At 45.9% G+C, this 14064-nt stretch overlaps 1 protein-coding gene across 8 annotated transcripts in view; it reads left to right on the plus strand.

Annotated features, from left to right (window-relative positions):
- Positions 1-14064, plus strand: part of DENND1A (DENN domain containing 1A) — a 504435-nt gene that overhangs the window by 422529 nt on the left and 67842 nt on the right. For all 8 annotated transcript variants that reach the window (XM_004423432.3, XM_087419123.1, XM_087419121.1 and 5 more), the window contains 5 exons: positions 7034-7138; positions 7544-7631; positions 9626-9666; positions 12012-12083; positions 13528-13584. In XM_004423432.3, the coding sequence (XP_004423489.1) occupies positions 7034-7138; positions 7544-7631; positions 9626-9666; positions 12012-12083; positions 13528-13584 (363 nt within the window). The remainder of the gene's footprint in view (positions 1-7033; positions 7139-7543; positions 7632-9625; positions 9667-12011; positions 12084-13527; positions 13585-14064) is intronic.

Below are 14064 nucleotides of genomic sequence, written 5' to 3' on the forward strand. Positions count from 1 at the left end.
CCCACCCCACCTCTGCCTCTTCCCAGGGTGGCTCAGCTGACACCTACTGCCTGCTAGCCACTGAGAGAAGATCAGAGCCTGCCCCCTAGGAGCCTGCAGTGGGCTGGGGGTGGTCAGCTGGGCACAGGTGATGGTGGTGTGGAGACATTGTGGAGGCACTGGGGGACCCTCTTCACCTTCACCTGAAGGCATCAGGTAAGGTTCTCACAAGGCAGAAATGTGAAGAAGGAAGCCAGAGGAGTGAGAGTGTGTGGAGAGGTTGGGGGTGGTGGACAGTCCAGACTCTCTGGAGCAGGGGATGAGTGTGTGGACGAGGTGGACTAGATGTCCTAAGCAAGAAAAGTGAGCTGGGGAAGATCACAAAGAGCCTCAGATGTGCTCAGGAGTTTAGAAACCCCACTTCCATCAACCCACAAACTTGCCTGAAGCTGTTCTACACTGCCGAGTCAGACGGCAAACAGAGTAAACCTCCAGAGCCCCTACTGGGATTTAACCTGTGAAGGGGGAGGGGAGAAAAGAAGTGTGCAACCTGGGCAGTCAGAGCACCCTGTGCTCAGAAGGGCCCACGCCTGATTTAATGCTCTGCTGTCACCATCTTGAAATTCTTAATAATTTTACCTTCAAACTTGTTTTGTAAATGAAGTCTGATGGGACAGTGGGGCATGTGCATGAGCAGAGGACATAGGCACAAACATCCTCCCTGGAGCCCTGCCATCCCAGTCATGCGTTATAGCTTCTCAATGCCCCTGGCACAGAAGTCCAGTGGACCCACGATGCCTGGAGCTCAGCAAGACTCAGAGCGCCTACAAGGGAAACGTGTTAATGTCTACAACTGAGTCAGTGGGGCGCCGACAGCCCCACGAGGCCACACTGTGTTAGAGCCAGAACTTGCTGCAAGGCTGAAAGAAGGCAGTGGTGCTCTAAGAAACACGAATGACCACAGAAGCCTGTCACCTTTCTTATTTCTGTTACTTCTTTGTGTTAGCCAACCACTTACTGTGCAAGTGATGACAGAGAAGGAGAGGAAAAGATGGAGCAACCATAGTTCCTTTTCTTTTCTCATCAGTAAGCAGAAGGTAGAGACGTTAATAGAATGCGTATATCAAGAACTGAAATAAAAACAGTTGAGTTAGTTTTGTGCAGCATTTCCACTGTCTGGTAAGAACAAAATACAAATGCATATACGAGTTACAAAATACTATTCCACATATGTTAGCATTTAAAACTGGCATTGCACAATATAAAGTTGAACAATAAAATTCATGCTAATAATTTAAAATTTTATTTTTTCTTCACATAGAATGACATTAAATAGTAAATTTAAAAAGCACCATAATGGCTCTAGAAAGAGACTGTGAGAGAAGGAATAAAGCTTTATGTTTTCGTATGGCACTTATATACTTAACAGCAGCTTTTTCTTGCATATTCATTTTGTACTGGGTCCCGCAAATCATGTTGTCAGCTCTGGTAAAACCCGATCTCTGCCCTCAAGAAAACAGTTATTTACGGAAAATCTGTGTCTTGTAATCTGTTTTAATTTTCCAGGCAAACCTATGAGGTGGGCCAGCCTTGAGTAATTGTCATAGATGAGGAAAGACAAGTCACCTGAGGTCACAAAGCTAGTATGGTCAGAGTCAAGGTTCAAGTCCAGGTCTTGCTGACTCTGAGCCTTGTTCTTTCCACGATGTTGTGTTACCTGAAATGGAGAAAATTAAAAAGAATTTTTTTAAAGGTGCCTTTACCCCCAAAAAAACAAAACTAGCCCTCTGGTGCACTTGTCACGCTGTACTGTAGTTGTTTATTCCCTGAGCTGAAGGCAGGATTTATATCCCTGAAGGCAGGATTCCTTGATAACAGGAGCTTTTCTTTTTGACTTTTATTATGGAAAATTTCAGATTTACACAAAATAAATGAACTCCCGTGTACCCATTGCCCAGCTTCCACAATTATAAACATTCTGTCATTCTTTTTTTTAGATTTAAAAAAAAATTTTAATTATGGTAAAATATGTATAACATAAATTTTACCACTTTAACCATTTTTAAGTGTACAGTTTGGTGGCATTACGTACATTCACATTGTTGTGCAACCATCACCACCATCCATCTCTAGAACTCTTCTCATCTTGTAAAATTGAAAGTCTATACCCGTTAAACAACAACTCCCCATTCCTCCCCCTCCAGCCCCTGGCAACCACCGTTCTGCTTTCTGTCTCTATGAATTTGACTACTCTAGATATATGTAGAATCAGTATTTGTCCCCTTGTTATATGGCTTATTTCACCTAACATCATGCCTTCAAGGTTCATCCATATTGTAACATATGCCAGAAATTCCTTCCTTTTTAAGGCTGAATAATATTTCATTGTATGTATATTTTGTGTATCCATTCATCTGTAGACACTTGGGTTGCTTCCATCTTTTGACTATTGTGAATAATGCTGCTATAAACATAACATTCTGCCATTCTTGTATCATCCATACCTTCATCCACTCCCCACCCCTCATTTGATTATTAGTATTACTTATAGGAACTAGATTTTATTCATCTTTATATTCCCCTAACACAGAGCCTGGCACATAGTAGGTGTTTTAAAAATATTTGGATGGATGACTCTTCCACAATTATCATTTTTAAAATTTTAAGCAAGATCCATAAAGAGTGGACACTTTTTTTTCTTAGAATGGCAGAGTAAACGTGCACATAAAATTTTGATAAAAATTAAATTTGTGAAGGAAAATAAGAATTTAGTACTTTAGTATAAATCAGTGGAACAAGAAAAGTTGGTGCAGAGTCTGATGGGAGATTTTAGTTTTATGCCAGCACCCACACAGTGCTGTGGATGAAAGCCATATATTTCTGAAAGTATCAATAACCTTTGGAATCATCAACTTCACCTGTTAACAAAGATTGACTCATTAGTAATGGAATTTTCAATTGATTCCATTACTAATTTCAATTGATTCAATTGTAGTCCATGTAAGATAATCCGAAAGTAAAACTTGTCTTTTTGTAACAAAGTCCTTGATAGGGTTAAGCAGCGGTGTTTAACTGTCCTTTGGGTCATAGATGGAAAACTCCACTAATGTGGTCTGAGCTTGAATGCTCACGGCTTGACTTGCCTGAATTAATGTCGCTATCAGCCAGTAGCCCCAGCGCCTAGAGTGTCGCCTAAGACAAAAGGTTTAATCAGCCTAACAGGGGAACTAAATCAGCACTTCTTACAAAGGAGGGAGTTAATGAGACACCTTGCCTTCTCCTCTCACTGCAGGATGGAGTGGAGGCGGCCATTTCCACTATAGGAGGGGATGGACCAGCTGGTAGAAATGATTTGGCATCCTGGAGTTGGGCCTCTGGCAGAAAGAGCCTTCACAACGGCTTGCTCGCTCCCAAGAGCTGTTTGTCTCTGAGGGGCTGCTGCTTTGAGTGTCCCCCAGGAGAACTGAGGGGTTCCAACTTTAAAGAGAACTCTCATGCTCCCCAGCAGATGTGCAAAGGCAAACAGTTAGAACTGAGGCCTCAGAGAAAACCTGAATCCACAGTGGACCACGTGCATGATGGCTGGGCTTTGGAGGCCAGCAGGTATAAATCCCTGACTCTGCCATTTACGGGTCCTGTGACCTTGGGTGAGTTACCTCAGTTATTCTGTAAAGATCAGGTGAACTGTGATTGTGGTCTTTTCCTTAGAAGGTGAGCAGCTCTGAGGAATGAGCCCTCTCTGCCTGTTGCCATTCAGACCTTTATACATGATTCCAGGTGACAATGTCACTGTTTTTCAACAGGATCAGGATAGAACGGTTGCCCTGAACGGGTGGGATTTGCTCACCTAACTCCTCTGCACCCATCCAGGCTCCCCTGAAACATGTCGACTTCTCCTCAGTCTTCTGACCTGCTGCTCGGGGGAATTAGCCTTGTCCCCTTCTGACTCCTGTGGACATTTGCCCCCTGCCCAGTGGCACTACACGGTGTGGTGATAGTTGTTTCCATGTCTAACTGACGCTGCTGATGTTGTTCATTAAGCTCTTTACAGAAAAAGCTCCCGCTGTCGCATTTCCCCTGTATCTTTCCCGTCCATGCCCATGTCCTTTTGTCCATTTTTATGGCACAGACATCTGATCTAGGGGATGTCACCGCCAGTAAGTAGACAACAGGCCCAAAGTGTTCACGTCTCCCCAAGATGAGAGTCTGCTCTCCTACAGCTAAGTCCTGCCTCAGGCTACCCTCATGTACAAATCTGGTTGCCAACTCGCTTGAATTTATTGGTCCCTCAGCAGACTTCTCCTTCCTGGCAATGCTGGACCAAAGCTCCAGGAGGGAATGCTAACAACTCCAGTGAGCATTTCCTCTGAGCAGCTCTAAACTCCCTGGACACAGGCGTCACTCAGCTGGTATCGTGCTCTGAGACCTCTTTACCATCAGGCCAAGTGGGGTCTCAGCCACACCGAGACCACAGGGCTCCTGTGACAGGAACCAGGGTCAAACTCATTCTGTGGTTCTTTACCCAGCATCCCTGAGCTTCTGACTGGGGGCTGGGCTCTGCACTGTCTTGGGGAGGGTAGAGATGGGTCCAGCAGAGCCTCTGCCCTCTTAGGCTCCTGTCACAGGGGACACAGTGATGATTACCCAGCACCCAGGGATGCACAAGGCACTGTGGGAACACCGAGCAGGGTGAGTGACTGCCGCACAGAGGCCTGTGTTGGAGGAGGATGGTCCAGGTGGAAGGAATAGAACTGGCAAAAGCAAGGAATAAAGTGGGAAAGGACCTGGCATGTGAGTAGGAGATGCATTGGAGCAGAAGGTATGTGGGGGAGCAGAGGAACGTGACACAAGAGGGTTTGTTTCCCAGATAGGGAGCTAGGACTTTTTCTTTCCTCTTTCATCTAGGACCCCATGTGTGTGACACATAATGTTGAGCAAAACAGGTACCGTTCCTGTGCACATGAAGTTTATAGGCTAGTGGAAGAAACAGACATTAATCAAATAATCACACAAACGTAACATCTCTGCAACCACAGTTCTTGAGCAGGATAGTGACTTGATCCAGTTTGCCTTTTAGAAATCACTCTGGCGAGAAGAATTGGAGTAGACTGGGCGGAATGAAACAGGAGAGGGACATAGAGTTAAACCTCCACAGGGCAGACAGTCCTGCGCCAAGGTTGTGGGATGGAGAGCAGGGGACAGATGTAAGACACTTCACTGGTAAAATGAGAAGGACTTGGGAAGTCTGATAGGTCTCCTATGGGTAGCAATGGATAATGATAACTTAGGAAAGAAAGAAAAATAGATCTGGGGTGCAGTCCAAATGGGATAATAATTGGGGGTTTGGGCCGTTTTGAGTTTGAAGTGCTAGTGGCCATCCAAGTGAGGACGGAGACGTGGGTTTGGAGCTCGTGAAAGATGTCCGAGCTGACAGTGTGTATCGTTCAGTGTATGATAACAGAATCATTCAATGTATGAGTGACACTGTGCTCATTGATGAGATCACCTAGAGAGAGAATTAATTGCCACGTTCTGGTTCCAAGGGTGAGAAGCAAAACTTCCAGGCCAGAGGAATGGAATTCTAGGAGGGCTTCTGTTGGTTATCACAGCTGATCTCTCAGCCCTTCAGCAAGAAAGGTGTAAATCCATGCCAAAGTAATAAATGTCATGAAAAGCTCTGTCTTTTTCCTGAGGAACTGGTAAGCTTTTTTGTCTCATAGACAATGTAAAGTTTGCATTGTTTCCCTTCTTGCCTCAGCAGCCAGAAAGCTCAGAGCTAATTTTGTAACTTAATTTTAGAAACTATATAGAACCTGTGTATCTGATACTCTTTTCTCAAATAAATACATTTTATATATTTATGTATTTTCCAGCTCTGATTTTTTTTTGTTTGTTAGGTGCTCTTATAGGCTGCCTCAGATCCTTTGTAGAATTAGGTGGTGTGTACCTATGTTAAAATAAACATTCCCCCCAACCTAATTTTTGGGGGGTTATCCGTGCAGCCTTTGTGCAGTAAGTCTGCCCAGTTACTGAGCTAATATTGGCTAGATTTAAGCAGGAGGATCTCTTGGAATTTACAGCAGCTAGACAGTAGATTTAACACTCATGTAACTCATTAAAACAGGATAAAAGTGGAGCTTCAAACATCTCTGTGTTTGCCACCAAGTCTTAGAAGGGAGGGGTACCTTTAATTCGGTTCAAGATATAAAAGTCTGATCTTTCAGAATTGAGAATACACCATTGAAATTAAAGACTTGTCTGTGTGGATGACCACTCCACATACCTTCAAAGGAGGATTGAGGTGTTGACTATAAGGGTGGGATGTTTTTTAAGCTTAGGGTGTCATTTTCTTGACTCATAAAATATAGTTTGGTAAAAGCAAACTTTCTTATCAAACAGCATAAGCATAAAATTGACTGGATGGTAAATTTTATTTTTGATCATCCCTGCTTTTTCATATAAATAATTACTTTAAAATTATAATTTGCTATTGGTTAAGATCACTGTGTAAATGGTTTTCAAACTGTGTTCCATAGCTGGTGCCTCAGGGACTGCAGAGGGGCCTGGGGTGGGGGAGGAGGAGCCAGCCCAGCAAGGAGAGCTCAGCCATCACCCCTGCCCTGGCTCCCGCGGAGCAGCTGGGCTGTTTTATGCAGCAGGGCTCCTCCTGCATGAGGTGCTATCTGGGGAAGAGTTCTGCTCCTAAAAGTGAAAAGACAAGTTTGGAAATCATCATATTAGAGGGCACATCCCCCCAACTTGCTGTTGGAACCTGACTGTGGCTTATATGGAAGGGGCCAGGGGAGGGGTTGGAATCCCACCTTTGCTTCCCACTCTGCCTCCTACCAGGTCTGTGACTTTGGGGGATGACTTTTCCTCTCTGACACAGCTTCCTTATCCGTAGACTAGAAGGCCATCGATGCTAATAGCCACTTCACCAGGTAAAGGAGGATTAGATAAACCAGCAGATGTGGAAGCACCGCCTAACCCAGTTTAAGAACCGATCGCTCTCACTCCGTTCCTCTAACGGTCCTCTCTTGTCTCCATTTCCCAGGAGGAGCCAATCACCTTCTGTGAGGAAGCCTTCGTGTCCCACTATCGCTCTGGAGCCATGAGGCAGTTCCTGCAGAATGCCACACAGCTGCAGCTCTTCAAACAGGTGCCCGGCTCTCCTGAGGTTGGCCTGGGTCTGGATCCCTGGTGGGGATTTCTACAGCTGTCTCCATGCTAAGCACTGAGGCTGCAGGCGTGGGTGGGGCTCGGACCTCAGCCTAAAGAGGCTCAGAGTCTGGGGAGGGGGATTGGGTGAGGTGGGTGGTCAGGGGCCAGACAGACCCTCTGCAAATATGCCATGCGGTTTTACAAGTTATCAGGAACATGCAGCCAGTTTTTTAGAAACCCGCTTGTTGAAACTCACTTTTTGAAAACTCACAGTTCCAAAGGCCCTTTCCTGTCTTGGAAAACGTAGTTGTTCTTTGGTTATACACTAAGGTACCCAGCTGAATGGTTTTTTTCTCCCATTTCTGTGTGCATGCTGTTATGTTTTTGTTCTTTCTTTCTATAGTTTATTGATGGTAGATTAGACCTTCTCAATTCCGGTGAAGGTTTCAGTGATGTTTTTGAAGAGGAGATCAGCATGGGCGAGTATGCTGGTGAGAAGCATTTCATTTTCCTTTCTGCACTGCGGGCTGCTGTATGGGATTAGGGTGTGTTTGGCAAGGACGAGCAGTGACTTCTTTTTTCCTTCGTTGGGAGTTAGGGAAAAACTGATTTCAATCTTGGCGTTGAAATGTTTGAGGAATTCCTCGTCATTTTCTGATGAGATGCACGTTGGCCCAGCTGAAATCTTCTGTCCTGGGGTCAGTTGCTTCCCCTGGGTGAGCAGAGTCTAGTTACCGTAGTTAACATGATGCAGTGGGAAGCGTGCAAGGTACAAATTAGGGACGTGGATTCAAATCAGGACGCCACCTCCTTACTAGCGGCGAGAACCTGGTCGAGTCATTTCATCTCTTTCAGCTGAAGTTTTCCTATTTATGTGCTGAGAGTAACGGTGCCTCCCTCCCAGGATTCCTGCTGAGGTTAAACCAGGATCTGGGAGGACAGGTTTATACAGCCACCCGGGACAGACCCTGGCGTAGGATCACTGCTCAGTAAATGTTTCTTTAAAATGTGAAAATCCTCACAGAGTGCCTGGTCTCTGTGGACCTTTAGAACTGGAGGGATCATCCTCTCATTTTTCAGAGAAAGCAGCTGAGGGCCAGAGAGGTGTTAGTGGCTGACCCTGCCTCCTGAGTCCCGATCTGGCCTTCTCTCTAAGTCCCAAAGCCTGTCTTTGGCAGCAGTCAAAACTAAATGCAAAATAAGAATCGTGCTGCTGGCCCCCTCTTATTGCTGGGCATGTGTCTGGTCTGGACTACAGTGATAATCCAACTAGCAGTCCATAAACTCATAGAGTCAGGCATTATCTCACCTACAGAACCCCTTTTATAGGCCCCACCAGCCTCTGCTGCATGATGAGCACAATTAATCAATAAAATCCGGGCAAGTCTGCAGACAGTAATAGCGGATCGTTGATAAGCATTTCCTGAACACCTGCTGTGTCCAGAGCCCTGTAGAGTAAGAAATGGAAGACCCAGGTCTGCCCTCAAAGAGCTTGTAGACTGGCAGGAGAAAGAGATGCATAACTCAAGACAAGTACAAATTAAACCAGTGCAGGAAAAGGAGTAGAAACAGGTTTTTGTGCCGTTAGAACAGGGCTCTGTTAATTCTCACTCTGTAACGCGAGAACTTCCCAAAGTAGTGTTCTAACAGTTGAATATGCGTTCTGAGGAGAAGGCGGGCTTTATGTGTTGCTAAACTAAGTCAGATCATTCGGAGCTTCTAGAAGAGCTGTCTACCGACAAGACCTCCTTATCCCACCAGATGAAATGACAAGTTCCCCAACAACGCCTCCTTTTTCTTTTCCAACACACAAGGGTTGAGGGCCCAGTATGTGTCCAGCAGCGTGGACACTGGACACTCAGCCCCATGGTTCCTGCCCTGGGGTGGCTCACAGAACTTCAGAGAATTTGGACTTCTGAATGGGTATTACCTATTTATCGGGCTGTTCAGAGGAAGGAGTAGGAGAAAGGAGAAGCCCGCAGAGGAAGTGACGTCTGAGCTGGTCGTTAAGTGTACTCAGCAGAGAGGAACAGTGGGGAACAGTGGCCAGGCAAGGGGAACAGCATTTGCAAGGGCGTGGAGGACTGCAAGGATGCATGGTCAGGGAGCCTGAGGTAGTTCCTTGTGGTTGGAGCATACGGTAGTACAGAATGGTCGTACAGGATGGAGAGGCAGAGGGTGGGCAGTGCCAAGATGAAACGGGAGAAGAGAGGCAGGGTTGCTAAGAGGTCTGACCTCTATCCAGTGGGCAATGGGGAGGATTTGGGTTTGTACTCAGGGCGCTGATAGGGTCAGATCTGTGTTTGAAAAAGAGAACCTGTGGCAGCCATGCTCCTGCCTCCTTCAGAGAACAGGGCAGGGGAGCCTCCGTGTGATTCTCCAGCTTTTGAGCTCTCCGAGCCCTCCGTGCTGAAAGCAATATGAGGAACTCCTGAGGGCACGTAACTTCTTTCGGTAACAGCTTCTCTGACTCCTCTTTCCCCAGGCAGCGATAAACTGTACCATCAGTGGCTCTCCACAGTCCGGGTAAGTGTGCACCCCCTCGGAGCCACCTGGGCCCCTCCTTAGCATCCTGGCAGCCCTCTGCTTCCCCAGCCACCCACAAGGCTGTCATTCGGCCTGGGGCATTCCATTCTCTCAGCGGAAGATGCGGTTGTTTGTAAAGCCAGGCTGTTCTAGTGCCAGGTGGAGACAGCAGGATGAGACTGTCCAAAGCCATCCCTGGGTGAGGGTGAGGAGAGCCAGAAGAAGCTTCCTTGTCTCAGGAAGCTGGCCAAGGCATGCTGAATGGGTGTTGTCATCTTAAAGCATTTCTGGGGAGGGCTCCTCCTAGGGCCAGTGCAATTGGGAAATTTTCATGGGAAAACCAAAAATGTGACCCTCTTGCTGCTCTGCAATATTTTTCACAGCAAAGGCTCCTGGAAAGATGGGGGGGGACACATCACTGAGAGTTTTTCATCCCCTCACTGTTGCTGTGAACAGTTTCTTGTTGTGTTGGAAGCCAGGTGCTTAGGGCTTCAGAAGCCACTAAAGAATTCAAATTCTTGACTTTCCTTTACATCTGTTTATCAGTATGTACTGAAGGCCTACTGTGTGCTGGGTGCCATGCTGGGTCTTGGGGATGCAATGGGGAGCAGGACACAGGCCCTGCCCTGGGGGAGCTCCCCATCTTGTTGGGGAGGCAGCACGTAAACAGGCAACTTTGGCATAGTGTGATAAGTGTTCTCTCCCGCTCATGGGCCAAGGGCGCTGCTGCCAAGGCGGGTCCCTTGGAAGTGGCTGCAGTTGGCTGAGAGTAAGCAATTCCTCAATGAAAGACTTCTTTTGTTCTTCTTGTGGGGCCAAACACAGCACTTGGCAATCATAGTCAAGCAATAAGGACTTGTTGATTGATTGATAAAGGGAGTTTTAATACTCCAAAGGACCATTGAAATAGGACACTAAATAATTTTGGAAAGCAGTATGGAATAAATGAGTGGGTGAAAATTTCATATTGTCCTATAACATAGAATGCTTTCTAGGTCAAATTGTAATGTTTTTAGTTAAAGCTCAAAATTTCTAATACAGGCAGTTACCAAAAATTGTGCTAAAAGTTAATCCCAGTAATTACATTACTGTATCATTCTTTTATATACGCGCTGGATCCAGTCTCTCCGTTCAAATCAGTTTGAATTATCTTTGCAAACCACTACACATCTGATTATGTGATCCATTTGATTAAGAACCCTCTCGAGTGTAGACTCCTGACCCTGGCCCTTCATGAGCTGACCCATCTGGCCTCTCAGCCTCACTTGCCGTTCCTCCCCTGACACGCTGACCTCTTGTGATTCACAGAACACACCCTGGCTTTTCAGCTTCTGCACTTTTTTACGTGCTGTTTCCTATCCCTAGAATGTTTTTATCCTTCTTATCCCCGACATGGCACCTACTCATCCTTCATAGACCAGGCCAAATGGTTCGTCCTCTAAAGCCTTCTCTGACCTTCCAGACAGTGAGCTGCCCCCACACTCCTTGTGCACACGAACAGTGCAGCTCTCATCACATCAGGCTGTAGGTATTTACCCTGTGCCCCCTCCGGACTGGGTCTGTGAAGGCAGAGAGCAGCCTTCCTGTGGCTCAGTACCCTCAGAGCCTAACACGCAGTGTCCCCACAATGAGCCCTCACAAAATGTCCATTCATTGCTTCCTTTGTGTGCTGGGAAAGCCTTCCCTCCTCCTCTTCCTCCTCTGCTCCCCTAAAAAACTGAACCAGGAAATGATTAACATTTATAGCCATTCATTCTTTCCTTTTCTCAAGATACAGATGTAAGGAAGGCAGCCTACAAGGGTGCCCTAAAGAGTGATTAAAAAAAAACACAGAAAACCAGGATGAGGAAAGGAAGGTGCATGGCTGAGGGTAGCATATTTCCAGAGTAGCCAGATAATCCTGGCTAACCAGGGCCCCAATTTTCTGCCCCTGTTTGGCATTGGCTATAGAGTCCATCATTATTCAGCTTACCTTAACGTTGTCCATGGTGGCTAGAATTTCTTTAGAAGCTGTAGATTACTCTAGGGAAACCCTTGCTTCAGAGAGCCCGTGATAAGCTTTCGTTTCAACCAGTGGACTGGTGCCAAGCAAAATACTGAGCCCAGAGTCCCCCTCAGCTGGTTATCACCATCCTCATCCCCGACCTCCCCCGCAATACCCACCCATGGTGATTCTGCCAGGGACTTAACTAATTGCCCGGGACCAGTTACCATCTAGGCCTGTTTCTCTAATTAAATTACACACTCTTGAAATGTTGCTTAACTTGATTAAAGAGAAGAGGTCTTTGTTGGTGTTGGCCTACTATATCTTCAGCCCAAATTGCTAATTGACATTTTTATTATAGAAAGGAAGTGGAGCAATTCTGAATACTGTAAAAACGAAAGCAAACCCGGCCATGAAGACTGTCTATAAGTTTGTAAGTACTGGTCTTGGTCTCAGGATCCAAACAGATCTGTTCCTTAGCATGACAAAACTCTTAAATGTACCTGACCCTATACTGCAGAGATGATTCAGGGGCTGCTGGGCTATTGCCTAAAGCTCTCAATGCTCTTAGAATTATTTTGCAGCGATATTTTATGACCAGGTCACTGACATTTTTAATTTAAAGTGTTTCTGCTCACAGTTGCTGTGATAGAGAAATGGGAGGCTACTGGTTTTAGCTTTTAAAATGTAGACTGGGTGGCTAAAATTCTGTCTGCTCCATGCCTGCGTCCCTAAGACCCAGAGGCGTGGTCTACCTGGTGTTCTGGCAAACTTTTCCTATGGGTAGCCCTGTTACTATGTTAAAATAAAGCAGCTCCTTTACAGGTTACTGAAGAGTGTTCATGGTGGAACACACCCCCTAATTTTTGTCCCAAATCCTTCATCGTCTCTCTCATCACTGCCCTGTAGGAAATGCATTGTTTGTGGAACTCATGCCCACAGCAGAGTGAAAATAGGAGAACACGTCAGTTCCCGACGCTCCATCTCTTAGAAGCCTCAAGTATATTCTTCTCATGATTTCTCTCGCTTGCTAATTTGACTCTGAGCCACTTAACTGAGGTGGTTTTGTTTTATTTCCATTTTTAATTTTGTTAGTCCTTTCTATGCTTAAATTGTAGTTATTTTAACGGAGTGGGTGGCTGCCAACAGAACCACACAGGTCTAAAATGACAGAAAATAGGGCCAGCCCCGTGGCTTAGTGGTTAAGTGCACGCACCCCGCTGCTGGCGGCCCGGGTTCGGATCCCAGGCGCGCACTGACGCACCGCTTCTCTGGCCATGCTGAGGCCGCGTCCCACATACAGCAACTAGAAGGATGTGCAGCTATGACATACAACTATCTACTGGGGCTTTGGGGGGAAAAATAAATAAATAAATAAAATGACAGAAAATAAAAGCCAGGGCGTCTGCCGAAATGAGATTTAAGGAGTGGAACTAGAGAAACTCAGTGATGTGTCTGTTCAGGCCATTCAGCCTGGGCAGAAAATTGGTCCTGAGGCCCTGCCCTAGTGAAATGTAATAGGTATTGTGAATCTTGCAGCCAGAAAAGCTGCTGCCCTCCTCTTACTGGTAGCTGTCACCAGGCTGCCGGGATAAATAATTACAGAGAGCAGAAGAAGGGCTTCAGAAAGTGAAAAAAAAAATTCAGTGCCATCAAAATGCAGAAAATAAAATCTCTGTAACCTCTTTAAGGATTTTTTTTTTTAACCTTTTAACATTGTATTTGTTTTCATAGCCATTATGTTTTCAACTTGATGATCCCATTTTTCCTTCCTTTTTCTAGTAATCAGAGAAGGTGATTCGCAACGGACTGACATCAAGCATAGTCCCTGCTGGAAACAGAAAGGGAATCTTAACTTAAATTAATTTTTCATGCAGGCAAAAGATCATGCAAAAATGGGAATAAAAGAGGTGAAAAACCGCTTGAAGCAAAAGGTACTTGAAGTTCTTATTCAAAATGTATAAGCACCGTGTATGAAATGCGTGGCCACAAAAAAGTATGATGTGATCAATAGAGGGCTGTTTGATACAGTGTTGTTAGCACACTTCAAAATGCATTACCAGCTGTCCGGGAGTTTTCACACTGTTATAAATATTCACAGACAAAAAACTGTCTTCAGATAACATTAAGACTCTGGCTTAAACCCACAAAGGAAAGCAAGTTGAGAGTTACCGCTATTTGTCTGTCCCTTGCCCATCCCACTGGGCCTGGCGTTCACTGGGGTCTATAGAAATTGGCTCGGCCTCCCCATCCCGGCACCACTCCCTCCTCCAGCTGACTTCTGCTCTCGGGCCGGTTGTAAGAAAAACCAAGAGGCACCTCCACAGAAATGACTGCCGTGGTTCCGCGTGCACGTGGCTACCACGCAGACACGGGGCACAAAGGGTGGGTTTGAGGAGGACTGTGGGCTCTCC

The sequence above is a fragment of the Ceratotherium simum genome, chromosome 29, assembly GCF_057802395.1.
Source record: "Ceratotherium simum simum isolate JZ-2026a chromosome 29, ASM5780239v1, whole genome shotgun sequence".
NCBI classification, from domain to species: Eukaryota; Metazoa; Chordata; class Mammalia; order Perissodactyla; family Rhinocerotidae; genus Ceratotherium; species Ceratotherium simum.